Source organism: Onthophagus taurus, chromosome 5 (genome assembly GCF_036711975.1).
Source record: "Onthophagus taurus isolate NC chromosome 5, IU_Otau_3.0, whole genome shotgun sequence".
Lineage (NCBI taxonomy): Eukaryota > Metazoa > Arthropoda > Insecta > Coleoptera > Scarabaeidae > Onthophagus > Onthophagus taurus.
Window position 1 is genome coordinate 2,268,096 of NC_091970.1, and position 24,983 is coordinate 2,293,078.

A 24,983-nucleotide genomic window follows, 5' to 3' on the forward strand; every position below is an offset into this window, starting at 1 on the left:
TACCGCTATCCAACGGATAACTTTTGAAATATCTGTAACCCGTGGATTGGGTGTCGGATAAGTTGCTATCTAAGGGATAACTGCGGATACCTAACCTCAAATAGAATTTATACTGATGTATAAAATCATCATGGATAATTTCTTCGATCAGTAACGGCGCTAGCAAATGAAGCGCCAGGGTGCGGGAACCGGAGTGCCCCCCCCAAGCATTTTGGGCGGAATGCGGGGAGGGAGCGCCCAAAATGCGGGCCAAAAATTAAAAATTCATTTTAATTTAAAAAAAGTAAAAAATGCATAATATAATCAAAGAAATATAAATAAACTTAAGAAAGACTGGAATAATCATAATCCATACTTCAGCAAAAATTTAAGAATTATACTGGTGAAAAACCAAACTTAAGGGAATAGTCGGGAATACTCTGGTCAGAAATTAATTCGCAAGAAAAAGTCTGAAATTGCAATAGTTATAAACTAGACTTCAGCAAAAAACAGGAATTACATTGTTCAAAGTCCACATGAAGTCTGAAATTACTGTTCAGATGTCAATAGTTATGTGTTCAATAAAAGAATGCGAAGAATATGAACAATAAACCAATAGACTTGTCTTGTTATTGCACAGGACAGGAAATCACCAATACGGAAACTTTGCCAATAAGCACAAAAGCAAAGTAATAGCTACAGAAATGAGGTACCGGGTGGTAGAAGATCCGTATAGATAACAAGAGGCTCCCAAGAAAAAGATCTAATGCTTCTAAAAAACTAAATACTGCTTTCTGAAGACTAGATACTGCTCTGGAAGATTAAATACTGCTTTTTGAAGACTAGATACTGCCGACAGGTCTAAATACAGCATCTGAAACACTAAATACTACTTTCTAAAGACTAAAATTGCTTTGTGGAGACTAAATACTGCTTTCTGAAGACTAGATACTGCTAACAGGTCTAAATACTGCAAAAGAAAGATAAAATATTTTGGAGAAAACATACATAACTTTGGCAGAAGACTAGATACTGCTTCTAGAAGACTAAATACTGCTTAGACTAGATACTGAAGACAGGTCTAAATACAGCGTCTGGAACACTAAATACTGCTTTCTAAAGACTAAAATTGCTTTGTGGAGACTAAATACTGCTTTCTGAAGACTAGCTACTGCTGACAGGTCTAAATACTGCAAAAGAAAGATAAGATATTGTTGGAGAAAATATTAAAAAAGGCGCCGGCGCCCCCTTTTAGGCGGAGCCCGGGTGCAGTGCACCCCTTGCACCCCCCAGTAGTGCTGCCTCTGTCTTCGATATTGGAGATGAAGAACAAATTTTTGAAGAAATCAATGAATTATTTCCTATAAGAAGCGAAAGGATAATAAGGAGTAGAGTTGACCATTTAAATATTCATTCAGATATTGAATTTATGACGATAAATGAGATTTCGTCTCTCGAAAAAAAGTTTTCATCGCCTTTTGAATCAAATAGAAGATGTAATATAACCTCCATCCATGACGTAAGTAATTTGTTGATTGCTATTATTTAATGTAAAATTCATCAAAATTTTAGTAATAATGCTGTACCTCCTTCAAACCGTTTGTTGCTGACTCTTCGGTTTTATGCAATGAGTAACATGTTGCTATCCATAGCAGATTTTGTAGGAGTGAGTGTACAATTGGCATCTTCAGTCGTTCGTCATGTTAGTTGTGCCATTATTGTTTACCATCACATTTTAACATACAATAATACGAGATATACATATTTTTTGCTTTCCTTGTCATGTAACTGCATCACTTTTTTTGTTTTCTATTACGTTTTTATGTTTGATAACAAATTCAAGAAGTTCGCATTCTTCTTTGATGAAATTGGTGGTTCGTCGCCTTTTCTCAGTCTCCATTTCCAAATTTTAATTTTAAGGTTAGAACAGGTTAGAATATCGTCAAAATACCTAATAGTAGGTTTTTTGACCACATAGACCACATAATAGACCAAAAAATCCCTAGATTCCTTGGTTATCTCAAAGATTTCTTAACTATGAGATAAATGGAGGTGGTAGTACGCACGACCCTGTTATCTACGAGATAAACTGTATCTTATAGATAGGTTACCTGACAGATAGCATTGGTTTGGTAGTAACGGGCCTCAGTGAAAGCGGTAGATGATAGAAGGAGAGAAGGGATTGAGATGTGGAAAGAGCTGAAGAGCAGGGGTAGAGATGTACAGAGGCAAGAAAGAAGGGGGCAGATAAAGGAGAGCAGGTACAACCCTAAGTACGAGGAAATAATAACGGAGGGATTGCCGAAGTACCTGTCGGTGGAGGGGGATGAGGAGGGGAAGAGGATGGTGGCAAGATTCAGATGCGGCAATGAGGAGAGAGCGAATAGGTGTTGGATGAGAGATGATGAGAGGGGTTGTAGGCTATGTGGGGGGGAGTGGGAGTCGTTGGAGCACCTACTGAGGGAGTGTGACGAGCTAAGAGAGGAAGTGATCGGCTGGAAGCAGGTGCTGGGGGAGGGGGCAGAGGGAAGAGAATGGATGAGGGAGGTGGTGGCGACAAGGCAGCGTAGGGAGATGCGGAGAGGAGATGGGGAGGGGTAGGATAGGAAATAAAATGTATTGTATTGTAATGTGATATATGTAATTGTAGTATTGTTAAAAATTTAATTGTCTGTGGAATGTATTGCTGATTTGGTAGCAATAAACTTAATTAATTAGAAGATGTAATAAAACCTCCATCCATGACGTTTAAATTTAAATTACATTTAAAGTAAAATTTATCAAAATTTTAGTAATAATGCTGTACAGTCGCGTTCAAGGGAAATGCGCACTCAAGATCAAGCGCTGTTGTGAGATCCGACATGCCGCTGGCTAAGCAGGACCGCCACAAGTCCCTTCTCCACGAGCTTCGTGTAAGCTCGACTCAGCCCGTTTAGCCAGCGGCATGTCGGGTCTCACAACAGCGCTTGACCTTGAGTGCGCATTTCCAGTGAACACGACTGTACCTCCTTCAAACCGTTTGTTGCTGACTCTTCGGTTTTATGCAATAGGTAACATGTTGCTATCCATAGCAGATTTTGCAGGAATGAGTGTACAATTGGCATCTTCAGTCGTTTATCATGTTAGTTGTGCCATTATTGTTTACCATCACATTTAAACATACAATGATTTGACTAATACGAGATATACATACTTGTTGCTTTCCTTGCCATGTAACTGCATCACTTTTTTTGTTTTCTATTACGTTTTTATGTTTGATAACAAATTCAAGAAGATTTTTCTCAGTCTCCATTTCCTAATTTTAATTTTAAGGTTAATACAGGTTAGAATATCGTCAAAATACCTAATAGTAGGTTTTTTAACTACATAGAGCTGTCAATTTAACATAATAGATCAAAAAATCGTTGATAATCTCAAGGATTTCTTAACTATGAGATAAATGGAGATGGTAGTACGCACGACCCTGTTATCTACGAGATAAATTGTATCTTATAGATAGCTTAACTGACAGATAGCATTGGTTTGGTAGTAACGGGCCTATAGGAGACAATATTGAGAGATGTCATAAACGACGATCTTGCTCAGGAACGATGTTGAGATAATCTAAAAATTATATTGAAAAAAGATGTTATAGCCGATGATGAAAGAGATAATACGATGTTGACACCAAGTACCCAAGAATCACAAACAATACTTATGGCGGCCGAGGTTGTTTCTTTTAATATAAGAGATCGTCTCGGCCGACGTCTTCAAAGTCTGTAATGGAAGTCGAGAATGTTGCGAAAATGACGATGTTGATGGAAACTAGAGATGATTTGAAGGAGTAAATTCAAATTATGTTAAGAAAGATTGAGGTTGATATTGAAAAAGATGTTAGGAACAATGATAGAAGGAACGATATTGAGGAAGACTAACAAAGATGTTGGGATGTATTGAGATGTTGAAAAAAGTTGATAACGATATAAGGAGATGCAGTAAAAATGTTAATGGAAAAAAGTTAGAAGCAGACGGACGATGTTAAAAGAAGTCAGGGAATGCTAAGAAAAGATAAGGATAATCTCAGGGGATGTCATAAATGAGGTTGAGGAAAGTTAAAGATAACGGAGAATAATTATAGTTGATCTCGCAAGGAATAACAGTTGTAGTCTTTTTATTTCCAAGAATAGGATCGGTTTAATAATCTTGTTTTAATTAATCGATCCTATTATTGGAAGTAAAAAGATTGTGTCTAAGCGACTAGCAACATCTCAAATTTTCCTCAAGTTTTTGCATCGTTTGTTGAATTTTTGTTATGTAGGTATTGAGTGGTATGTTTTTTGTTCTTTTTTTGTGAATAAGTATCTCTAATCACACTGTAATACTAATTTTCTATTGTCTTATTATGTTTTACAAAAACTTCATAATTCAATGCTGTACGTAGACTTTTGTCCGTCACTGTATTAACATTTCTAAAATGACAACTGTCAATTTGACACATTTTAATAAATAAAAAACTAAATAAATTTAAATGAATTGTAGTAAACTAAAAAAAGAATTTTTATGTAGGAAGTGTAAAGAATCAAAAATTAATCTAAAGATTAAAAAATTCCTAAATTGAACTTAACCTAAAAAAACTGTCAAATTTTTTGACATCTCGATTTAATTTTTTTTTTTTGGGAATTAAGGAATAAATTTAATATTTGTCAATTTAACTTTTAAACAAATACAATTTGTTGCACAAATAAGTTTACCTACCATTTAGGTCACTTGACCTAAAATCAACATTACAAATCATTCGTTCATAAACGATTTTTTCCCAAATTCCTAACAAACATTGGTTTCGTAACAAATTCCTTAAACGATTGATAAAAAAATATCACCATAAAAACCACATCTTTCCATCATAAAATTCACATAAAGTTTGTCTAAAATTTACCCCAAACCCGTATACGTACGTCAATTTGACGTTTCACTGACAATTTAACCTATCGTTAAGTAGTACCGTAACAAAAAACGACTTTCTAAGTAAATTGAAACAAATTTAATTAAAAAAGCAAATGAAATCAATAAAAAATAAGTTTTAAAACACTTTTTAATCGCATCGAATCCCCGAAATCGATTTATTTTGATTTTAGGACCCCTCCAAAAAAAGAAGTCGGATTGAAAAATTCCTACACCTTCGTCGAGAAATCTCCCAACAACAACGACATCTCGGTGCTCGGTTAACAATAGCGAGTTTCGGTTATACACATTTTTTACTTTTGAACCTTTTTACGGGCGATTTTCGACATTAAAACCCCGTTTTCGAATTGATTCAGTGATGTAACGAGCCTCCGAAACGGATTTTAACCGATTCGCGTCGAAAATTCCGATCAAAGTCTACTATTACCAATATTAACCAAAAGGGACGAGAAGAGAATCACTCGCATAAACTATGGAGGCTGTCGCTAAACACGACTTTAACGCGACCGCCGACGATGAATTAAGCTTTAAACGCTTTCAAGTCCTTAAAGTAAGTTTTAATAAATGATTCGTTGATCTTGGGTTGATGTGAAAATATTTATTTATTTACTTTGAGGTTTTAAACATGGAAGATGATATGAATTGGTATCGTGCCGAATTAGATGGTAAAGAAGGTTTAATTCCCTCAAATTATATTGAGTTGAAAGATCACGGATGGTATTATGGGAAAATAACCAGAGCGGACGCGGAACGATTGCTCTCAACGAAACACGAGGGTGCTTTTTTGATTAGGGTCAGTGAAAGTTCTCCGGGGGATTTTTCACTTTCTGTTAAATGTTCCGATGGTGTTCAACATTTTAAAGTTTTACGAGACGCTCAAGGCAAATTCTTTTTGTGGGTGGTCAAGTTTAATTCGCTCAACGAATTAGTTGGGTATCACAGAACCGCAAGTGTTTCTAGATCGCAAGATGTTAAATTGAGGGATATGGTCGTTTCTGAAGATGTAAGTGTCTTTTTTCATTCAAACTAACCTCAAAAAACTCTTTTTTTTTGTAATAGTATTTAGTGCAAGCTTTATACGATTTCACACCGCAAGAACAAGGCGAATTGGACTTTAAAAAAGGTGACGTTATAACTGTAACTGACCGTTCGGATCAACATTGGTGGCACGGGGAGATTCGACACCGCAAAGGATTATTTCCAGCCACCTATGTTACACCGTATCACTCGTAAAGGTAACTTTAACAAATAAATATTTGTATCAATGTTTCAAGTTAATTAAGTATTAATAAAATGACAAAAACTTCTTCCTTGCTATTTATTAATACAGGGTGGATCTGAATGACTGCAACAAACTTCAAGGGGTGATTCTTTAGTGAATTTTAAGGGTACTTTAACATATGAACCATCTTTTGGTTTAATTTTTTTTTCTTGAGAATTATAAACACCAGGAAAATGAAATTTGGAGAATAAGTAAATAATAATACTTCTAAATTACTAAACCTAACCACCCCCGTTCAATTTGTGCCTAGATTTTTTTTATGAAGATGATAAATACATTAAAAAATTTCAGTGTCTCTCTGATTAAGCAAACACTAACTGTTAAGCTGTAGGGTTATTAATCGAAAGTTGGAATGAATTGTTAATGAAAAAGCTTAGTAGGCTTTGCAATTTTTTCAGAAACATTTTTGACATTTAAATGTCAGTATTTTTTTTACTCCAGTTACATGAGTAACTGGTTCATTAGAACTTTTTCAGGTTCCACTATTAGTAGAAGTCTGAAATTTGGGTAGCATGGCCTGTTCATTCGCAACTTTCGATCTAAAATATTTTTAAGATAGCCGCCACTTCCATCTACCGGAAGTAGACCATAACTTCGTTATTTTAAATCATATATACAGGGTGTTCCGGTGACTCGGGGCATAAAATTAACCTCATATAGTAGAGCAAAAATGATGATGATTCGTGAAAAAAAATTATTATAAAAGTCTTCAAATGGCCAAGATATGGGCCATCAAAGTTCAGAAATTTTAACACATTTTTCTAAATATTTTCAATACCATTTATGGTGGAGCGTTGAAATTTGGTAGAGGGTAAACAAATATCAAGCAAAATCATTGAACCAATTTTGACTTTGATCGGGCGGCGGCAACCATGCTATACAGGCTGTCCCTAAAATTTGTTTGCTCAGAACTTTTTTGTTCGCTCGTAACCCTACATTTATTTTTGTACTTTTTAATAGAAACTTTTATCACTCTTTGAAAATTTTGATAACATTGACCGTTTTCGAGTTATACACGAAAATATTAAGCTTCGATTTCAATAGTAACACTAAAAAACAAAATCTTCGAAAAAGTCAAGGTTGGCCATGGCAATTAAAGAATACAACTTGCTGTTAACTTGCTTATGTCGTTTAAACACAAACGATAGTTTTTTGTTAGTTAAGTTTTTATTAATTTTAAGTGTTCAAAATGGAGAGTTACACATTTAGTGAACAAACTGACATGATTTTGACATTTCGGGAGAAATTTCCGAACCGCAGAGCGCCCATTTCATTGTTACAACAAAGTTCAGGAAGTTCGACTGGCTGATTACCCACTGCGACTGCATTTGGCATATTGCTAAATAATGCAGCACAAAATCCAAATTGATGATCAGTTTTTAGAAAAAGTACTTTTTGCAGATGAATCCACTTTTTCTAAAGATGGAATCATCAATTTGAGAAATTTACATAGTTGGGCGATGGAGATTTTCTCTTAAAGTTTGGGCTGGTATTGTGGGCGATGTAATTATTGGACCCGTTTTCTTGCCATCAAGGCTGGATGGACATACATACAGGCGACATTTAGAAGAATTAGATGATTTTTTATATGACGTTCTTTTAAACACAAGGCAAGCAATGTGGTATATGCATGATGATGTTCCTGCGCATAGCACACAGACTGTCTAAGAATTTCTGAAGGAACGTTTTCCGGGACGGTGGATCGCCGGATCTTACACCTGTAGATTTTTATTTATGGGGACGCGTTAAATCGCTAGTTTACTGCGTTGAAATAACTTCAGTTGATCAACTGAGGTTGCGAATTGTTGATTTATTTGATCAACTTCGAACTGAGATCAATGTCCTCCGCAGAGTGCGCTTTCATTTAAGACGGCGATATCAGGCAGTGTTTTTGAATATCTGCTTTAGTATTTTTTTCTTCTTTTTTATTTATTACTATTTGTTTATAATTTTATTGTTCTTGTTAATATTTTTTTTCACGAATTTTCATCATTTTTGTATATGAGGTTAATTTTATGCCCCGAGTCACCTTAACACCCTGTATACTATCTCCTATATCGCTTACTAAGGCAGCAAAAGAGTGTAAACACTAGAGTGCAGATATATATATATCTGTCTCTGTCGTGCCCCCGTCTACACAAGAGACATGCGTGAACACGTAGTGAGTACGCTTTTATCTTATTGGACTGTGAATTAAAAATTAATAGCAGCAGATGACCTTGATGTTTATAAATCACCAAATAAATGTTTGACATAAACATAACCTAAAATCTAAACATTTAGTTATGTATATTATAGGTTTCATGTGTATGATAACATAATTATTAACATATTTTAGGACTAAGCAATTTAAAATGTAATTATTATTTGTTAAGAAAGTGAAGCAAATTTGTTAAAAGTAAAGAATATAATGTTTAATGAACAACCTACATAAAGTTGATATTTAAAGCAATATTCAACGTCAATTTCACACAAAAGTACATATATTCTAATTTATTTGATGCATCTACGATAATTTATAATTAAAGTCAACTATCTACAATAATTGCATTTCAAAGCTGCATAAAATACGCGCGAAACACTTCAAACTCTAAAATTTACGATTCGCGCAAGCGCCTTCGCGACATGGGGGCACGACAAAGACAAAACATATATCATTCCGTCTGCTTTTGATGGAAACGCTCGCCACTCATTGCTTAGATAGGGAGTTAGCGATATAGGAGATAGTATACAGAATGACTGCAACAAACTTCAAGGGGTGATTCTTTAGTGAATTTTAAGGGTACTTTGATATATGAACCATGGGTGACATCGGCTCCCCTCAGGAGCTACACCCCTTCAAAAATGGCGGAAAATTTTGGTTTAATTTTTTTTTCTCAAAAACCATAAACGCTAGGAAAATGAAATTTGGGGAATATGTTTAACTCATAATAGGGCACGTTTTGACCCTATTTTTATTTTCAACCTACACTTCTTTAAATCTCATCTTTAAATACATAAAGTGATAAAATTAAAAAATGATTCTTTGAAAATGATAGATATATGGGATATAGAGTCAAAGTTTCTATTCGTTGGTACAAAACCAACTTTATCCTGCATAATGGTACAAGACAACTTTCTGTCATATTCGTGCAATTAGGTAGTAATTACTGTCCGAACCCGCCTACTATAATCAAAATTTAGAACTTTAGCGCTTACTATTTTGGAATTCAAAATTAACGCTTATTTTCCACAAATACACCAAACATGCGATACATCATTGGAAAGCTAAAAATATGCTCTTTTCATTAACATCATAATCAAGTATCGTTTATATTTAAAAAAATACAACTTTGTGTTGTATCTCAAAAATCATCAAATATTTTTTAAATTTTTCAACGGCAGTATATTCTACTTAAAAAAGTGTCTTAAGAACGTATCAACCCCATTTCTCTAATTTCAAAAATAAAGGAGATATTAGCATTTTTTGAAATCACGAAAATTTGACTAGCTATCTTATCTATCGAGCTATCTCAGAAACTATAATAGTTAGAAAAAAAAGTAGCTTATATGTCATGATCTCGTTTTTCGAGAAACTGCTAATGCCAAAAACCTCAAAGCGCTATCGTCTTTTGTTTTTCCCCTAGAGGCCAAAATTGAAAATATCTTAAAACCAGCAAGTGCAATTAATTTGGTTATTATTATAGGTGGAGTATTATAACTAACACATTATATGGACACTTTTTTACAGAGAATTTCATGACTTAGTCAAAAAAAATTTTTCGGTTTTAGATTTTGAGATATGACAATTTTCGTTTTTTTAAATGGAAACAACCACTGATTATTCGCTTATTAAATTTGTTATTTTTTCTGATTACAAAAATATAGGGTTAGATAGGTCTATTTCTTATTGTTTTAGAATACAGCTAAAAATAAACCTTTTTTTTAGTGTCGTCAAAGAAATTAAATTTACAGTTTCCTGTAAATTATAATTAAAAATTAAGAAAACATATTTCTGATATTTGAAACAAATACATTTGTTGAACTATTTAATTTATATTTGTTTTACACAAAAGTTGGAATAGATTGCATTATTTCACATTTTTTATTAATATTTAATAATATTATTAAATGACTTAATAAATTATTGATAGATGGCGCTCATATATTTTCGTTTAATTCAAATAAACATAGCAACATTTGTTTGTATTCAAAAATTTTCTGAAGTGTCAAATTAAAAATCCTGTTTTTTAAGATGGATTACGAAAAGTTTAACATGTTAGAATGTTACATATTAGGAAATAAAGTATATTTTATATAAATTTGTAGTAGAATAATTTTTAGTTATAGTACCATAATTTACAGGAAACTGTAAATTTAATTTTTTTTTCGACTTTATTCTAAAATAATAAGAAATAGACCTATGTAACCCCATGTATTTGTAATAAATAACGAATTTAACAAGTTGTTTCCATTTAAAAAAAAAACAAAATTGTAATATCTCAAAATCTAAAACCGAAAAATCTTTTTTGTCTACGTCATCAAATTCTCTGTAAAAAAAGTGTCTATATAATGTCTTAGTTATAATACTCTACCTATAATAATAATCAAGATAATTGCACTTGTTGGTTTTACGAGATTTTCAATTTTGGCATTAGCGGTTTCTCGAAATACGAGATCATGACATGTAAGCTACTTTTTTCTAACTCTTATAGTTTCCGAGATAGCCTATTCAGACATCGAATTTGAACCAGCCTGTACATAAAAAAATATGTTGACTTTCAAAAAAGTTGTTTATGAAAGAGTTTTTCGTTTTCGAGTTATTTTGATTTTAAGTTGTTTTTTGGCAAATTTCACCATGCTTTCTAAAACCCCATATCTCACCCAACGTTCATTCAAAAAAGCTCTAAATTGGCACGATTACTCTTGAGATGCTGTCAAATAAACTGTCATTTGTTGTATCTGAGTATCTTGTACAGGTGTAATAAGATACTCATACTAATTTAATAATAAGGGCGAATTATTTAACGAACAGTTAGAAATACAATATAAACTTTTATTTTTGTACTTAAATAATTTGAATGTGTAAATTTCGAGTCACCACTTTGAGTATTTTCGAAATGTAGAAAACACAACCTCAATTTTCGACAAGTACTCAACGCTGATGATTTTAAAGTGTTAATTTATAAAATCGATCAAGATAAACATAAAAATGTTGTTATTATAGTGACATTTTTGACATATTAATTGGATTTTTGTATAATGTCTTCTATGTTGTGCGTATAGATTTGGCTGAAGATGCCCGAAACTAGTCTCATATATTAATAAATAGCAAGCAAGCAGTTTTTGTCGTTTTATTAATATTTAACGAAAAAGTTGTGATTGTAATTCAATGATCTTTTAAAGGTTTTTAATTTGTAACGAAGAATCGGCCGGAAACTAGCGAATTGGCCGCCCCCCTCCCAAAAGTCGACAAAAAGAAAGCGGTTTTAGATTTACTCTAAAAATTAAAAAAAAAGGATCTATATATATAAATATAAATAAATAAAAAAATAATTATAAATATTATATATTATTATTATTGCTACGAATAAATATTCGCTTTGTTAAAAAAAAAAATGAAAAGATTTATTTTAATAAGTGCCAACGTGAATAATTTCCGATTCCATCACGTAATTATCTTGTCTATTATTTTATTTTTTCTCTTTGTCTATATCTCTCTATCCGCTTTTTAGATGTAGCAATCATTTCATTATTATTATCTGTTTTTATTATCTACGCGTTGTTTTTTTTTTTTTCTTGATGTCTTTAAAAATGTGAGATCGTTTTTCAAATGTAAATAGTTAATAGCAGCGATTTACGTTTAATAGTTATTAATTAATTACATATAAATAAATAAATCATTAAATTAAGGATAAAATGATTAAAAAAATATATAAATAAATAATTGTAAAACGTATAGAGGTGATTATATTTAGTAAAAATACGTTTTTGTCATAAAAATGAAATCGGCGTTTTATTATTATCCCCGGAAAAATTCAAGAATCAATGCGAAATGACCCAAAAAACACGTTAAAAATAAAAAGAAAGTGCGGAAAAATGTAGAACAACGAAAAATCACATTAAACTTTTGATGTGATTGCATTAACCATGCATTTTCCTATTAAACCACTCAATAATAAACTCTGTGTTAATACTGAAAGCAGTATCTTGTCTTTCCAATCAGTTTGTAGTTGTTTGTTAGCACTATATAGTTTTCTTCTCCAAGCAGATTGTAATCTTTTCCATCAAAATCTAGCATTTTGGAAGCAGTAGGTAACATTTAGAAATAGTATTTCTTCTTTCCAAGCAGTATTTAATCTTCCGATAGCAATACTTAGTCTTTTGCCAACAGTGTGGTATTCAGGAACCAATAAGGTGTAAAACCTAAGAGACAACCGTATTTCATCCGAAAATATGCATTTTAACCAAATGTGCTGCGAAAATATATGATCGATGACGTCACGTTGAAACTTTAAAATGATTTTTCGCAAAGTTTTACACTTTTCCGCTTTTCCCGTCGATTAAAAGAAATGTCGATTTTTAAGCGACATGATGATTCTTGAATTATACATTATCCCCTTTTATTAATGAAAATAAAATCACTTACTCAGAATTTCCCGTTTCAATTTCGACCACAAACTGACAGTTTTAAATTTGGTTAGGAAAAGATGGACGATTTTAAGGAGTACCAACTTGGAAATGTAAAAAAAAATTTAAAAAAGGATACGTTCCAATAATTTTTTTAAAATTAATTATTAATAAAACATCAACAAAAAGAAACTAATTACATTTTTTTATCTATAATTAACGAGCTAATTCTTTCATCCTATTTAAAGCACTACCCGCTTTGAACCATTCAATTTGTTGCTCATTCATCGAATGATTCAACATAATCGTTTCGTTCTTTCCATTTTGATGTTTTATTTCCGCCTTAACCGGCGCCCCCGGTTTCAAATTGGCCAAACCCAACAAACTGATTTTATCGGTGGGTTGGATTTTATCGTAATCTTTCGGATCGGCGAAAGTTAACGGTAACATTCCTTGCTTTTTAAGGTTAGTTTCGTGGATGCGAGCAAATGATTTCACAATAATCGCCCTACCACCTAAATGACGTGGTTCTAAAGCGGCGTGTTCCCTAGAACTACCTTCGCCGTAGTTCTCATCACCCACAGTAACCCATCTGACTCCGTTCGCTTTGTAATGACGGGCCACATCCGGTACGGAACCCCACTCACCAGTTAATTGATTTTTAATTTTATTCATTTCACCATTTTCGGCGTTAACAGCACTAAATTAAATTTAATTAATTAATTAAGATAAAAAATAAATAAATGTGTTTATTTTACCCAATAAACATGTTGTTTGAGATGTTGTCTAAATGTCCGCGATATTTGAGCCAGGGTCCGGCTGCCGAAATATGATCAGTGGTGCATTTACCTTTTACTTTGATTAAAATGGCCATATTAATTAAATCTTTTCCGTCCCATTTATCAAAAGGTTCAAGTAATTGTAATCGTTGCGATTTCGGGCTAACATCGACCTTTACACTTGAACCATCACCCGGGGGAGCTCTGTAGGTGTCTTGACCGGGGTCAAAACCTCTCGATGGGAGCTCATCACCAAATGGAGCGCTTAATTTGAATTTTTTACCTCCAGCACCTATCGAAAATTAATTAATATAAAATTAAATTTACAAGAAATTAATTAATACCAGTTAATTCATCTTTCGTGGGATCAAAATCGAGTGTTCCAGCTATACTTAAAGCGGTAACCATTTCAGGGGAAGTCACAAAGCAATGAGTAGCCGGATTAGCATCATTTCTTCCGGTGAAGTTTCTGTTATACGATGTAACAATCGTATTTTTATCTCCTTTTTTAACGTCTTTACGATCCCATTGTCCAATACAAGGTCCGCAAGCGTTCGCTAAAACGGTGCCGCCAAAATCCCTTAAAGTTTGTGCGATTCCATCTCGTTCAATTGTTGCGCGGATTTGTTCCGAACCTGGAGTTACATTAAAAGGAATTTTCGATTTAATTCCGTTTGATAATGCTTGTTTCGCTAAATTTGCGCATCTCGTCATGTCTTCGTACGAAGAATTCGTGCAAGAACCAATTAACCCAACTTTAATATCAATTGGCCAATTATTTTTGCGAGCCGTTTCGGATAACGTCGAAATCGGGTGGGCTAAATCCGGCGTGAACGGGCCGTTGACGTGAGGTTTAAGTTCGTTTAGGTTAATTTCGATTATTTGGTCGTACTCGCAATTTGGATCGGGAGTTAAAAGGTCTTTTTGGACGGTGGATGATGCTGCAGAGATTGAATCGCGGTTCGTTGATTTTAAATAGCTCGCCATGCGGGAATTGAATGGAAAAACGGAGGTTGTTGCACCGATTTCCGCACCCATATTGCAAATCGTTCCCATTCCCGTACAGGAAATCGAATCAACACCTTCGCCAAAATATTCGATGATGGCGCCAGTGCCTCCTTTCACTGTCAAAATGCCTGCTACTTTTAGAATTACATCTTTGGGACTTGTCCAACCTTAAAAATAAATTTAATTTAAACAATATAAATAAATTAAACGATTTTAAATCAATTTAACCTGATAATTTTCCGGTTAATTTAACTCCAATAACTTTGGGACATTTTAATTCCCATGGGATTCCCGCCATAACATCCACAGCATCCGCTCCACCAACTCCAACACACAATCCACCCAAACCACCCCCATTAGGAGTGTGGGAATCAGTTCCAATCATTAACAATCCAGGGAAGGCGTAGTTCTCCAAAATAATTTGATGGATAATTCCTGAACCTGGTTTCCAAAAGCCGACCCCATATTTACTTCCGGCGGTGCTTAAAAAGTCGTAAACCTCCTTGTTTAAATCTTTCGCTCTCGCCAAATCTTTTTCACCACCTTGTTGCGCTTCGATTAAATGATCACAATGGATCGTCGAGGGGACTGCAACTCGACTTAACCCGGAAGAGATAAATTGAAGCATCGCCATTTGAGCGGTAGCATCTTGCATGGCAACACGATCGGGGCGAAGACGAAGGTAAGAAGCACCTTTAACAATTTCCTAAAATAAAAAAAAGTTAGGTTAGAAATCAAAAAAAGAAAAGGATAATTTTTAAGATTAATTTAATGCGTTTAATCCCCCTAAATCTTATTGAAATTGTTTTTTATTAATCGATTTTAAATTATTTAAAATTACAAAGTCCAAATTAATTTTTTTTTGGATTATTTTATTAAAAATTTAAATTTCCCGCTTTTCTGGTAAAAAATAATACCAAAATAAAAAAAAAATAGTACCAAAATAAAAAAAATTAAATCAAAATAAACCTAACCTCACTTATTATCCTTGTCAAAATTACGTAATCTTTTTTAAAATAAACTACAAAAAAAACGTAATAACAAATTCCACGCCACAACTATCGGCGTAAACAAGTACAAAATACACAATTTCAAAGGCCGAAAAGGTTATCATAAAAACATAATTTTTACCTGATTTGCGGGATCATCTAAATGCGAATACAAAATTTTCTCGGATAAAGATAGCGGCCTATTCAATTTCTTTCGAACTACTTGTAGATTTTTCACGAGTCTATCATAGGGTAAATAAGAATCTGGGTCGAATTTGCTCATAGCAACCCTCGCTGCGGCAGCGGCTAAAGGTGATATATGAAAACATCTTGCTTGGACGTCGTTTAAAACTAATTTGGTTACTTTAGCACCCTAAAACAAACGAAAATAAATAATTTTAACAAAAAAGTATAACACAATTATAAGGGTTGAAAAAAAATTGAGGTTAAACTTACGTGGCCATGCAAAACTCTGATACAGTGAGCCATCGCGTGCGAATTTTTTTAAAACTATGATTTAAACGCGACTATAACAATCGATTTGGAGTTATTTCGAAGCGGTTCAAAGTCGAAATCAAATGTAGAAGGTTACGAAACGTCTTTAAACGCAACTAAAGACAAACTCTGAAAGCGGCGATTTGGTTTTTAAGAGTGGGCAAAAAGTTGCGCGCGCACCGTTTTTTATAAACTCTATTTAGCGAACCCCCCAATTCAGAAAGTTGTTTACGGCGCCTCAATAAGTACGCGAGCAACGCTAACGTTTAAAATAAAACACATTTTTCGAGATAAGAACGAAAATAAATCTTTCACCTAACAAGCGCGCGTGCACGCGCATTAAGATTTTACAAAAATAAAAATGTATATGTCAAAATGACAGGTTTTATACGTTATGCAACCCAAATTGTTTAGATTATAGATTCCTGTAATCTAATTCATACAATTTATAATGTTTCGAATTATATTTAAATATTTGTATTAAAAATAAATTAAAAAATAATCACAAATAAGAATTAATTAAAATAATTTTAAATAAATCAAACTTAACCTCAAAAAAAAGTCGTTTTATTTTTAAATAATTCACTTGCAACATGGATCTACACTCTAATTCAAAAAAAAAGTGACATATTTTGTCACTGTAACTATTTATTAAGTGAATATTGCCAGTTCTAGTTTTACACTAGCATTGTTACATATAGAACTAACACTATACCTAGAACTAGAATCATTTGGGTTTAGCCGCACGTCTCTAAAGACGGCTAAACCTCAATGATTCTAGTTCTGGGTATAGTGTTAGATCTAATTTTACACTTGCACTGTCATTAGAACTAACATTAGGCCTAGAAATATTTGGGTTTAGCCGTAGTTTCGTCTGGAGAGGCACGGCTAAACCCGAAACTTTCTAGTTCTAGGTCTAGTGTTAGTTCTAGTTTTGTACTATACAAAGAAAACTTCAAGGTATAATTAATGTTTGTAAACAAAACTAACCTTACCTAACATTCCTTCACGCTATAATTGACATTACAAAAGAAAACTTCACGCTATAATTGCCATTACTAATTGCCAAAGAATACTTCATGGTATAATTAATGTTTGTAAACAAAACTAACCTTACCTAACATTCCTTCACGCTATAATTGACATTACAAAAGAAAACTTCACACTATAATTGCCATTACAAATTGCCAAAGAATACTTCATGGTATAATTAATGTTTGTAAACAAAACTAACCTTACCTAACATTCCTTCACGCTATAATTGACATTACAAAAGAAAACTTCACGCTATAATTGCCATTACTAATTGCCAAAGAATACTTCATGGTATAATTAATGTTTGTAAACAAAACTAACCTTACCTAACATTCCTTCACGCTATAATTGACATTACAAAAGAAAACTTCACGCTATAATTGCCAAAGAATACTTCATGGTATAATTAATGTTTGTAAACAAAACTAACCTTACCTAACATTCCTTCACGCTATAATTGACATTACAAAAGAAAACTTCACGCTATAATTGCCATTACTAATTGCCAAAGAATACTTCATGGTATAATTAATGTTTGTAAACAAAACTAACCTTACCTAACATTCCTTCACGCTATAATTGACATTACAAAAGAAAACTTCACGCTATAATTGCCATTACAAATTGCCAAAGAATACTTCATGGTATAATTAATGTTTGTAAACAAAACTAACCTTACCTAACATTCCTTCACGCTATAATTGACATTACAAAAGAAAACTTCACGCTATAATTGCCATTACTAATTGCTAAAGAATACTTCATGGTATAATTCATGTTTGTAAACAAAACTAACCTTACCTAACATTTTGCATCTGAAGACACAGGGCTAAACCCGAAACTTAAAAATATACAACTTAGCGCTGAATAACAATTAAAATTAGAACTAACACTTGCACTAGAACTATACTCTGTTTTTAAACCAGGAGGAGTAAACGCGAAAGTCAGATTTACACTGGGAAAAATCACCAGAGAATATCACTAGATATTTTGGCGGTAAATTTAAATTAATAATTATTATTTATTTATTTACTTATTATTGTATTTATTTTCGTTTGTTATCGTCAACACTATACATACAAATTAACATTGAAGTTATGAGTGTATTTATTTCAAAATATAATAAAAAAGGGTTTAAGAACACAAAATATACAATAATGACACGAAACTGTCGAATTATCAATAACCTAACCTTCAAATTCAAAATCAAAATTCAAAATTGCCTGTGTGTGAACCTTCCTCGCATTCAACCAATCTGGTGACAAATTTAAAATACTCCTCCTGGTTTAAAAACAGAGTATAGCACTGTTACTATATAGAAAATAAATATGATAAGTCAAAATCACAGATTATACACGTTATGCAACCCAAATTACAGATTCCTGCAATTTAATTCATACAATTGTAAATCTATAAACAAGGATACAATTTACTTATAAATTAATATTTAAAATGTTACTAATTATTTTTAAGTATTTACAAACATTATCTTAAAAATTAATTAAAAAAAGATCAAAAATAAGAATAAATAATTTACTTAACCTCAAAAAAAAAGTGACATATTAGAGGTTATGTTTGTTATAAAGAAGCGCGTTTATTTACAAGATTAAAATGTCTTCAAAAGAGACGATGATTGTAAGTTTGTACACCAAATTGATTAAAAATTCATTTAATTTATCTTTTAGTTAATTCCAAATGATCTTTGTAAACGTTCTGGGATATCTGCAAGTTTTATTTCAATGAATGATGTATCAATTTTTCCGTACCAATTTAAGAAGCTTCAACAAAAAGACACCACGACCCCTTTTCACCCAACAAATACCTCAATTTTTCATATTCGGAAAGAAGTGATCCTTTACAATGAAGTTTTACGTAAATTACTCAACGAATCAAATGGGATTTTCTTAAATCTGCAAACGTTAATGATTTCAAAGCGTGTTGATTACGAAGAATTGGTTCAAGTTAGTTTGCAATATCGATCCGTTATAAGAGAATGTTTGGAGAATTTGCAAGAAGATTTATTAAGAAATAACGGGGATAAAAATGAATTGGAGAGTTTAATTATGATATTTTATTCGATTGAGTGTATTTGGCATTTATGTGAGATCTTATTTATCAAGAGAACGAAAGAAAATTTTTTGTTGAATCTCCTAAATTGGGTCCAATTTCATTTCCCGAAATACGAAAAAAAATCAACGGAATTTTTGAATGAAAATAACATTTTAAACCCGGATATTAATCAAAATTATTGGGAAACGGTTATTGGAACTTTATTACAAGGAAAACTCGATGTAACATGTTCTTTATTAAATCTACACCCAAATTCCTCATCGGTTGATTTCCAAATGGTTATTGAAATTTTAAAATCATTCCCAAATCTAATATCGTCGAGGAAACATTCAAACACCGAGTTTAAGTTGCGTTTTAAACATTGGCAAGTTGAAACTCGCTCGAAACTCGACGCAAAGCTTTTCGAGGGGAATACATGTTTGGAATTTTTAATGAAGCTAACCGTTGGCGATGAAAATGCTTGGTATCAAGTTATTGGGCAATGTGAAACTTGGTACGAATTTTTAGTTGGTTGGTTAGTTTTTAATGAACCATTGGTGAGAAATTTTGAACTTGGGCGCTTAGCAAAGAAATGTATTCATATGATGGGGGTTAAAGACAAAATTAAACATTTAGATAAAGTTATTTTGGCTGCTATGGAAGGAGATATTTTACAGGTAAATTTAATTCATTAATTTTTGATTAATTTGGTTGGTACTCCTTAAAATCGTCCATCTTTTCCTAACCAAATTTAAAACTGTCAATTTCTGGTCGAAATTGAAAACTGGAAATTCTGAGTAAATGATTTTATTTTCATTAATAAAAGGGGATAATGTATAATTCAAGAATCATCATGTCGCCTAAATAATCGACATTTTTTTTAATCGACGGGAAAAGTGTAAAAAATGCGAAAAATCACTTTAAAGTTTCGACGTGACGTCACTTTTTGTGACGTCATCAACTTAAACGCATATTTTCGGGTGAAATACGATTGTGTCTTAGGTTTTCGACGCACAACGACTAAAATGTCGGTGTTTACCATCTATAAACTAAAAATAACTTAAAATCTATCCCCCTCTTTAACTTATTGGTTCCTGAGTGCTAGATGCTGTTGGCAAAAGATTAATTATTGCTATCAGAAGATTAAATATTGCTAGTAAAAGACTAAAAACTGCTTGGAAAGAAAAATATTATTTCAAAAAGTTACTTACTGCTTCGAAAATACTAGATACTGTAGAAAAAGACCACAACTTACTTGGAAAAGACTAGATACTGTTTTCAAAATACTATGTATTGCTTCCAAAACGCTAAACACTGCTGTTAAAGGTTTTGAAATACTGCTTCCAAGCCTACTTATTGCTTTCAAAGACTTTAATAATTGTTTGAAAAACTACCTACCGCTTCTAGAATGTTAGATACTGCTGGAAAAGAGTAATAACTGCTTGGAAAGAAGAGATGTGCTTCCCAAAAAGCTAAATACTGGTGGAAAAGATTACAATCTGCTTGGAGAAGACTAGATGGTACTAACAAACAACTATAAAGTGATTGGAAAGACAATATATTGCTTCCGTAAGACTACTTACTGCTTTCAGAGCGCTATATACTACTAGAAAAAATTATGACCTGTTTGGAGAAGACTAAATACTGCTGGGAGAACTATTATCTGCTTGGAAAGACAAGATAGTGTTTCTAAAAGACTATTAACTACTTTCAGATTGTTAAATATTGTTGGAAAGACTACTAATAGCTTGGAGAATGTTAGATATTGTTGGCAACGACTATTTAATGCTTTCAGAAGACTATACAGGGTAATTCAAATTCGACCCCCACCATTGGGATCTCAGAAACCAGAAGAGATACAGAAATGGTTAAATGGGGGCAATTTGGGTCCAGCCGTTTTAGTTTTTAAAATATGGCTGAAAAATTACTTCTTTATTTTTTGCCTATAACTTCTTTATTTTTCGTTTCTTCGTGAATCTGAAAAAACATTCTTAGGGCAACTTTGTATGAAAAATGTCATGACACAACTAGAAATTTTCTCCGACGTTTCGTTTTCGTGAAACTATCATCAGGTTGATATTTTCTTATGAACGCCATATTTGATTTTCACACCAAAAAATAGGACAATTAATTCTGATTTCAATGATATGTCACACAATGTATTTCATTTAAAAAAAACATGGAATTATTCAAAAAAATAGTAAACCTGATGATAGTTTCACGAAAACGAAACGTCGGAGAAAATTTCTAGTTGTGTTATGGCATTTTTCATAAAAAGTTGCCTTAAGAATGATTTTTCAGATTCATGAAAAATAAAGAAGTTACAGTCATTTTTTTGTTTTTCGGCCATATTTTAAAAACTAAAACGGCTAGATCCAAAAACTTTGTTGAAAAATGATGAACTCTAAGATACCCATTTAACCATTTCTGTATCTCTTATGGTTTCTGAGATCCCAATGGTGAGGGTCGAATTTGAATTACTCTGTATACTGCTGCCAAAACACTACTAAGTACTTGGAGATTACAATACTACTGGCTGAAGACTATTTATTGAAACTATTCTTCTGTTGAGTGATTACAGATTTAAAAATTACTGCTACAACATTCGATTCTTCTTCCATATCGTTTTAGAGGGGAGTAGGGCGCCCCTCTTTAAACGTTACATTCGGCTTCACCTAATTTACTGATTTATATCAGAATTTTGTGTAGAAATTCCACTTTGAGTTAGGTTAGTTAATTAACATTTAAACCAGTGCGAATTTCTCAAATTTCAGATTAGGCAAGGAGCAGAGGGTGGGTTGTAAATTCCTTTCTAGGACTAGTCAAAGATTAAAGAGTAAACAAGATGCAACGCTAGAGTGAGAAACTCTAGTTTTGAAAAGAGATAGAAAACATTCCAATTTAAATGTCCTGACAATAACAAACCTAACCTACAAATGTGACAGTTGGTATATTCTAACCTATACAAGCTGCGACTCTAGAGTGACAAATTCTAGTTTTTGAAAAGAGATACAAGACATTCCAATTTAAATGTCCTGACAATAACAAACTAGCGTTCAAGGTCATAAAAAATGGCAGCCCTACCTCAAAAGTGCAGACACGAAGCGTCCCATCTTGTTTAATCTTTGATCTAGTGTTAGTTCTAGTTTTACACTAGCACTATCACTAAAAATAACACTAGAACTAGAAATATAGAAGCTAGAACATAGAAATTAGTGTTAGTTCTAGTTTTACACTAGCACTATTACTAGAACTAACACAAGATCTAGATCTAGAATCATTCGGGTTTAGCCGTCTTGAAAGACGTGCGGCTAAACCCGAATGCTTCTAGTTCTGGGTTTAGTGTTAGTTCTAGTGCTAGTGTTAAGACTAGTTTTAGTTGTTATCAGTGTTAGATTATTGTACATTTCTATTGAACTAACACTAGAACTAACACTAGACCTAGAACTAGAAAATATCGGGTTTAAATTTAAAATAATTTCTAGTTCTAGTGTTAGTTCTAGTTTTACACTATAACTAACACAAGACCTAGAACTAGAATCATTCAGGTTTAGCCGTCTTAAAAGACGTGCGGCTAAATCCGAATGTTTCTAGTTTTCGATTTAGACTTAGTTCTAGTATTAACACAAAGTCTATTGACACACAGTCTATCTAACGATAGCTAGTTAGTCGTTATGCATCGAAACCCTAAAAAAAAAGAAGGGTGTTTCATCCGTAAATATACGTTGTAATCTCACCTAGTTTAGCGAAAATAACTGAAAATACATGGTTAACATTGCTTAATGTGATTTTAACCTTCAACATTAATTTTATTTTAGGTTATGAAAGAAGTTCAACATATGAATGAAAACGGTTGGTTCGTCACCCATTTAACCGATTTATTTTATCATTCGGGTTGTTTGGATATTTTAGATAAAGGAGAAGGAAATATTGGGTAAAAAAATTCGAATACCCCAAATAAATTGAGTTAATTTAATTTTTTAAGGTTAAGTGATCGATTACGAGAATCACAACTATTAGAATACGGAACCTTAATGATGTCGCATACAAGTTTATGGCAATTAGGACTTTCGTATTTAGATTATTGCCCAACGGATGGTTTAAACACAATTGCGTTGTTATTACCTCGAATTAAATCCAATAATGAATTAAAGACTCGTAAAATTATTAAGGAAGCTTTAAAGCGGGATATGTTTGACATAAGTAATAAGATTAACCTCAAAATAAAATGACATTTATATCCGGTTTTTTTAATTAAGGTCAATCTATGTGTAAAATCCAAAGTAATATTGCTTTAACACGGAAAAGGAGCGGAACCGCGTTGAATTGGGCGTTAAAATCTCAAGATGCAAATTTCGCCTCTCAAATTGCGGATAAATTTTTAACAGAGTATGTCAAAAAAGGTACATTAAAGAATTCCGATTTATTGTATAATTTGGGACCTGGAATGTTGGTTAGTGATCGGTTAACTTTTTTGGGTAAGATTTTAAAATATTTGTTTACTTTATAAATAAAATTTTTAAAAATTAGGGAAATACAGCGAATTTCATAAAATATACGCCGAAAAAAAATATAAAGAAGCCGGTATGTTACTTGTTTCGTTGATATCTTCGAGGATTACACCGAAATAGTAAGTTTTAATTATTTAACGTATTTTCTATTAATTTGCGAGTTTCAGTTTTTGGCCAACACTTTTTATAGATGCCTTACCCTTACTTGAAAGCGACGTTTTAGTATTTTCATCAAACGATACGTTCACACTATTAAATTTTTTGGAGGAAAAACTCGATATTAACCGATCTTTCGCCGCGTTAGAAAACAAAGTTGAATTAATCAGGTTGGGTTTGGCGAGGAATTTGGGGAAAAGTTTAACTTTCGAAGCTCAACATTTAATGTAATAATATGTTAGTATTTAAAAATAAAGATTTTTTTCAATTTACTTACATACGTCATTGGTTTTTCTTGTAATTAAAGATGTGGTTCTCATTTCACTTTGTTTTTGCGTTATTTCGAAATTAATTTATAAGAATTAATATTTTTTGAGGTTATGTTTTGACGTTTAAATTTTAAATGAAAATCGATACTGCCAACTTAAAATCATTTAAAGTTGGTATTAAAATATAAACAAAGTGACATAACCTCAATTTGAAACTAAATACGAATGTTACGTTATTTTTGTTGTAAAAGTAATCATAAATTAGATTTTCAACAACAAAGAATCTAATTAATAAGAAGAACATCTTTAGTGCTGCATAACGATTAAAACTAGAACTACCTAATTCTATGTCTAGTGTTAGTTCTAGTTCAATAAAAATATGCAACATAGTGATATTTTATGCTAACTAAATGAAATGTTTCTAGTTCTACTGTTAGTCTAGTTTTATTTGTTATTGATCGCTAAATTGTTGTATATTTTTATACACATGCCCTATTTTCTATGGAAATATATTTTTGTATATAGCATCTTAAGTAAAATTCACTGTATATGTACAGTCTTGGTCTTTAAAGGGTTAAAATAATTAGAGTTTAATAAAATTACTTACAGTAATGTTATTTCTTGTAATTAAAGATGTATTCTCATTATTTTGGTTTTATGTTGATTATAACCTAATTTATGAATTTTTTGAGGTTATGTTTTGACATTTAATTGAAAATCAAAACTGCCAACTTGAAATAATTAAAGTTTGACATAAAAATATAAACAAAGTAACATAACCACAATTTGAAACTAAATAAAAAATATAATATGCTTTATAATCAAAATGTTAATGTTGTTTTTGTTGTAAAAGTAATCATAAATTAGATTTTTAGCAACAA

General features: G+C 32.3%; 4 protein-coding genes across 4 annotated transcripts in view; 2 read left to right on the forward strand and 2 right to left on the reverse strand.

Moving 5' to 3' along the window:
* Positions 1 to 4,922, reverse strand: part of LOC111421422 (uncharacterized) — a 43,468-nt gene extending 38,546 nt beyond the window's left edge. The window contains exon 1 of the mRNA XM_071195992.1: positions 4,714 to 4,922. The gene's annotated coding sequence lies outside the window, so the exon portion shown is untranslated. The remainder of the gene's footprint in view (positions 1 to 4,713) is intronic.
* Positions 4,923 to 5,134: 212 nt separating this feature from the next.
* Positions 5,135 to 12,189, forward strand: LOC111421423 (growth factor receptor-bound protein 2 drk). The gene is made up of 4 exons (XM_023054575.2): positions 5,135 to 5,470; positions 5,537 to 5,923; positions 5,980 to 6,155; positions 11,588 to 12,189. Exons 1-3 carry the CDS (start codon positions 5,393 to 5,395, stop codon positions 6,151 to 6,153), a joined length of 639 nt encoding a protein of 212 aa, XP_022910343.1. The 5' UTR covers positions 5,135 to 5,392; the 3' UTR covers positions 6,154 to 6,155; positions 11,588 to 12,189.
* Positions 12,190 to 12,947: 758 nt separating this feature from the next.
* On the reverse strand, positions 12,948 to 16,392 carry LOC111421427 (Mitochondrial aconitase 1). Its single transcript, XM_023054579.2, has 6 exons — positions 16,044 to 16,392; positions 15,730 to 15,960; positions 14,827 to 15,304; positions 13,935 to 14,765; positions 13,570 to 13,882; positions 12,948 to 13,511 (listed from the first exon to the last, which is right to left on the reverse strand). The coding sequence occupies exons 1-6, from the start codon at positions 16,074 to 16,076 to the stop codon at positions 13,028 to 13,030; spliced, it is 2,370 nt and encodes a 789-aa protein (XP_022910347.2). The 5' UTR covers positions 16,077 to 16,392; the 3' UTR covers positions 12,948 to 13,027.
* Positions 16,393 to 18,644: 2,252 nt separating this feature from the next.
* On the forward strand, positions 18,645 to 24,105 carry LOC111421434 (nuclear pore complex protein Nup75). The gene is made up of 7 exons (XM_023054586.2): positions 18,645 to 18,752; positions 18,803 to 19,843; positions 22,985 to 23,100; positions 23,152 to 23,369; positions 23,426 to 23,644; positions 23,697 to 23,796; positions 23,845 to 24,105. Exons 1-7 carry the CDS (start codon positions 18,729 to 18,731, stop codon positions 24,062 to 24,064), a joined length of 1,938 nt encoding a protein of 645 aa, XP_022910354.1. The 5' UTR covers positions 18,645 to 18,728; the 3' UTR covers positions 24,065 to 24,105.
* Positions 24,106 to 24,983: the final 878 nt, after the last annotated feature.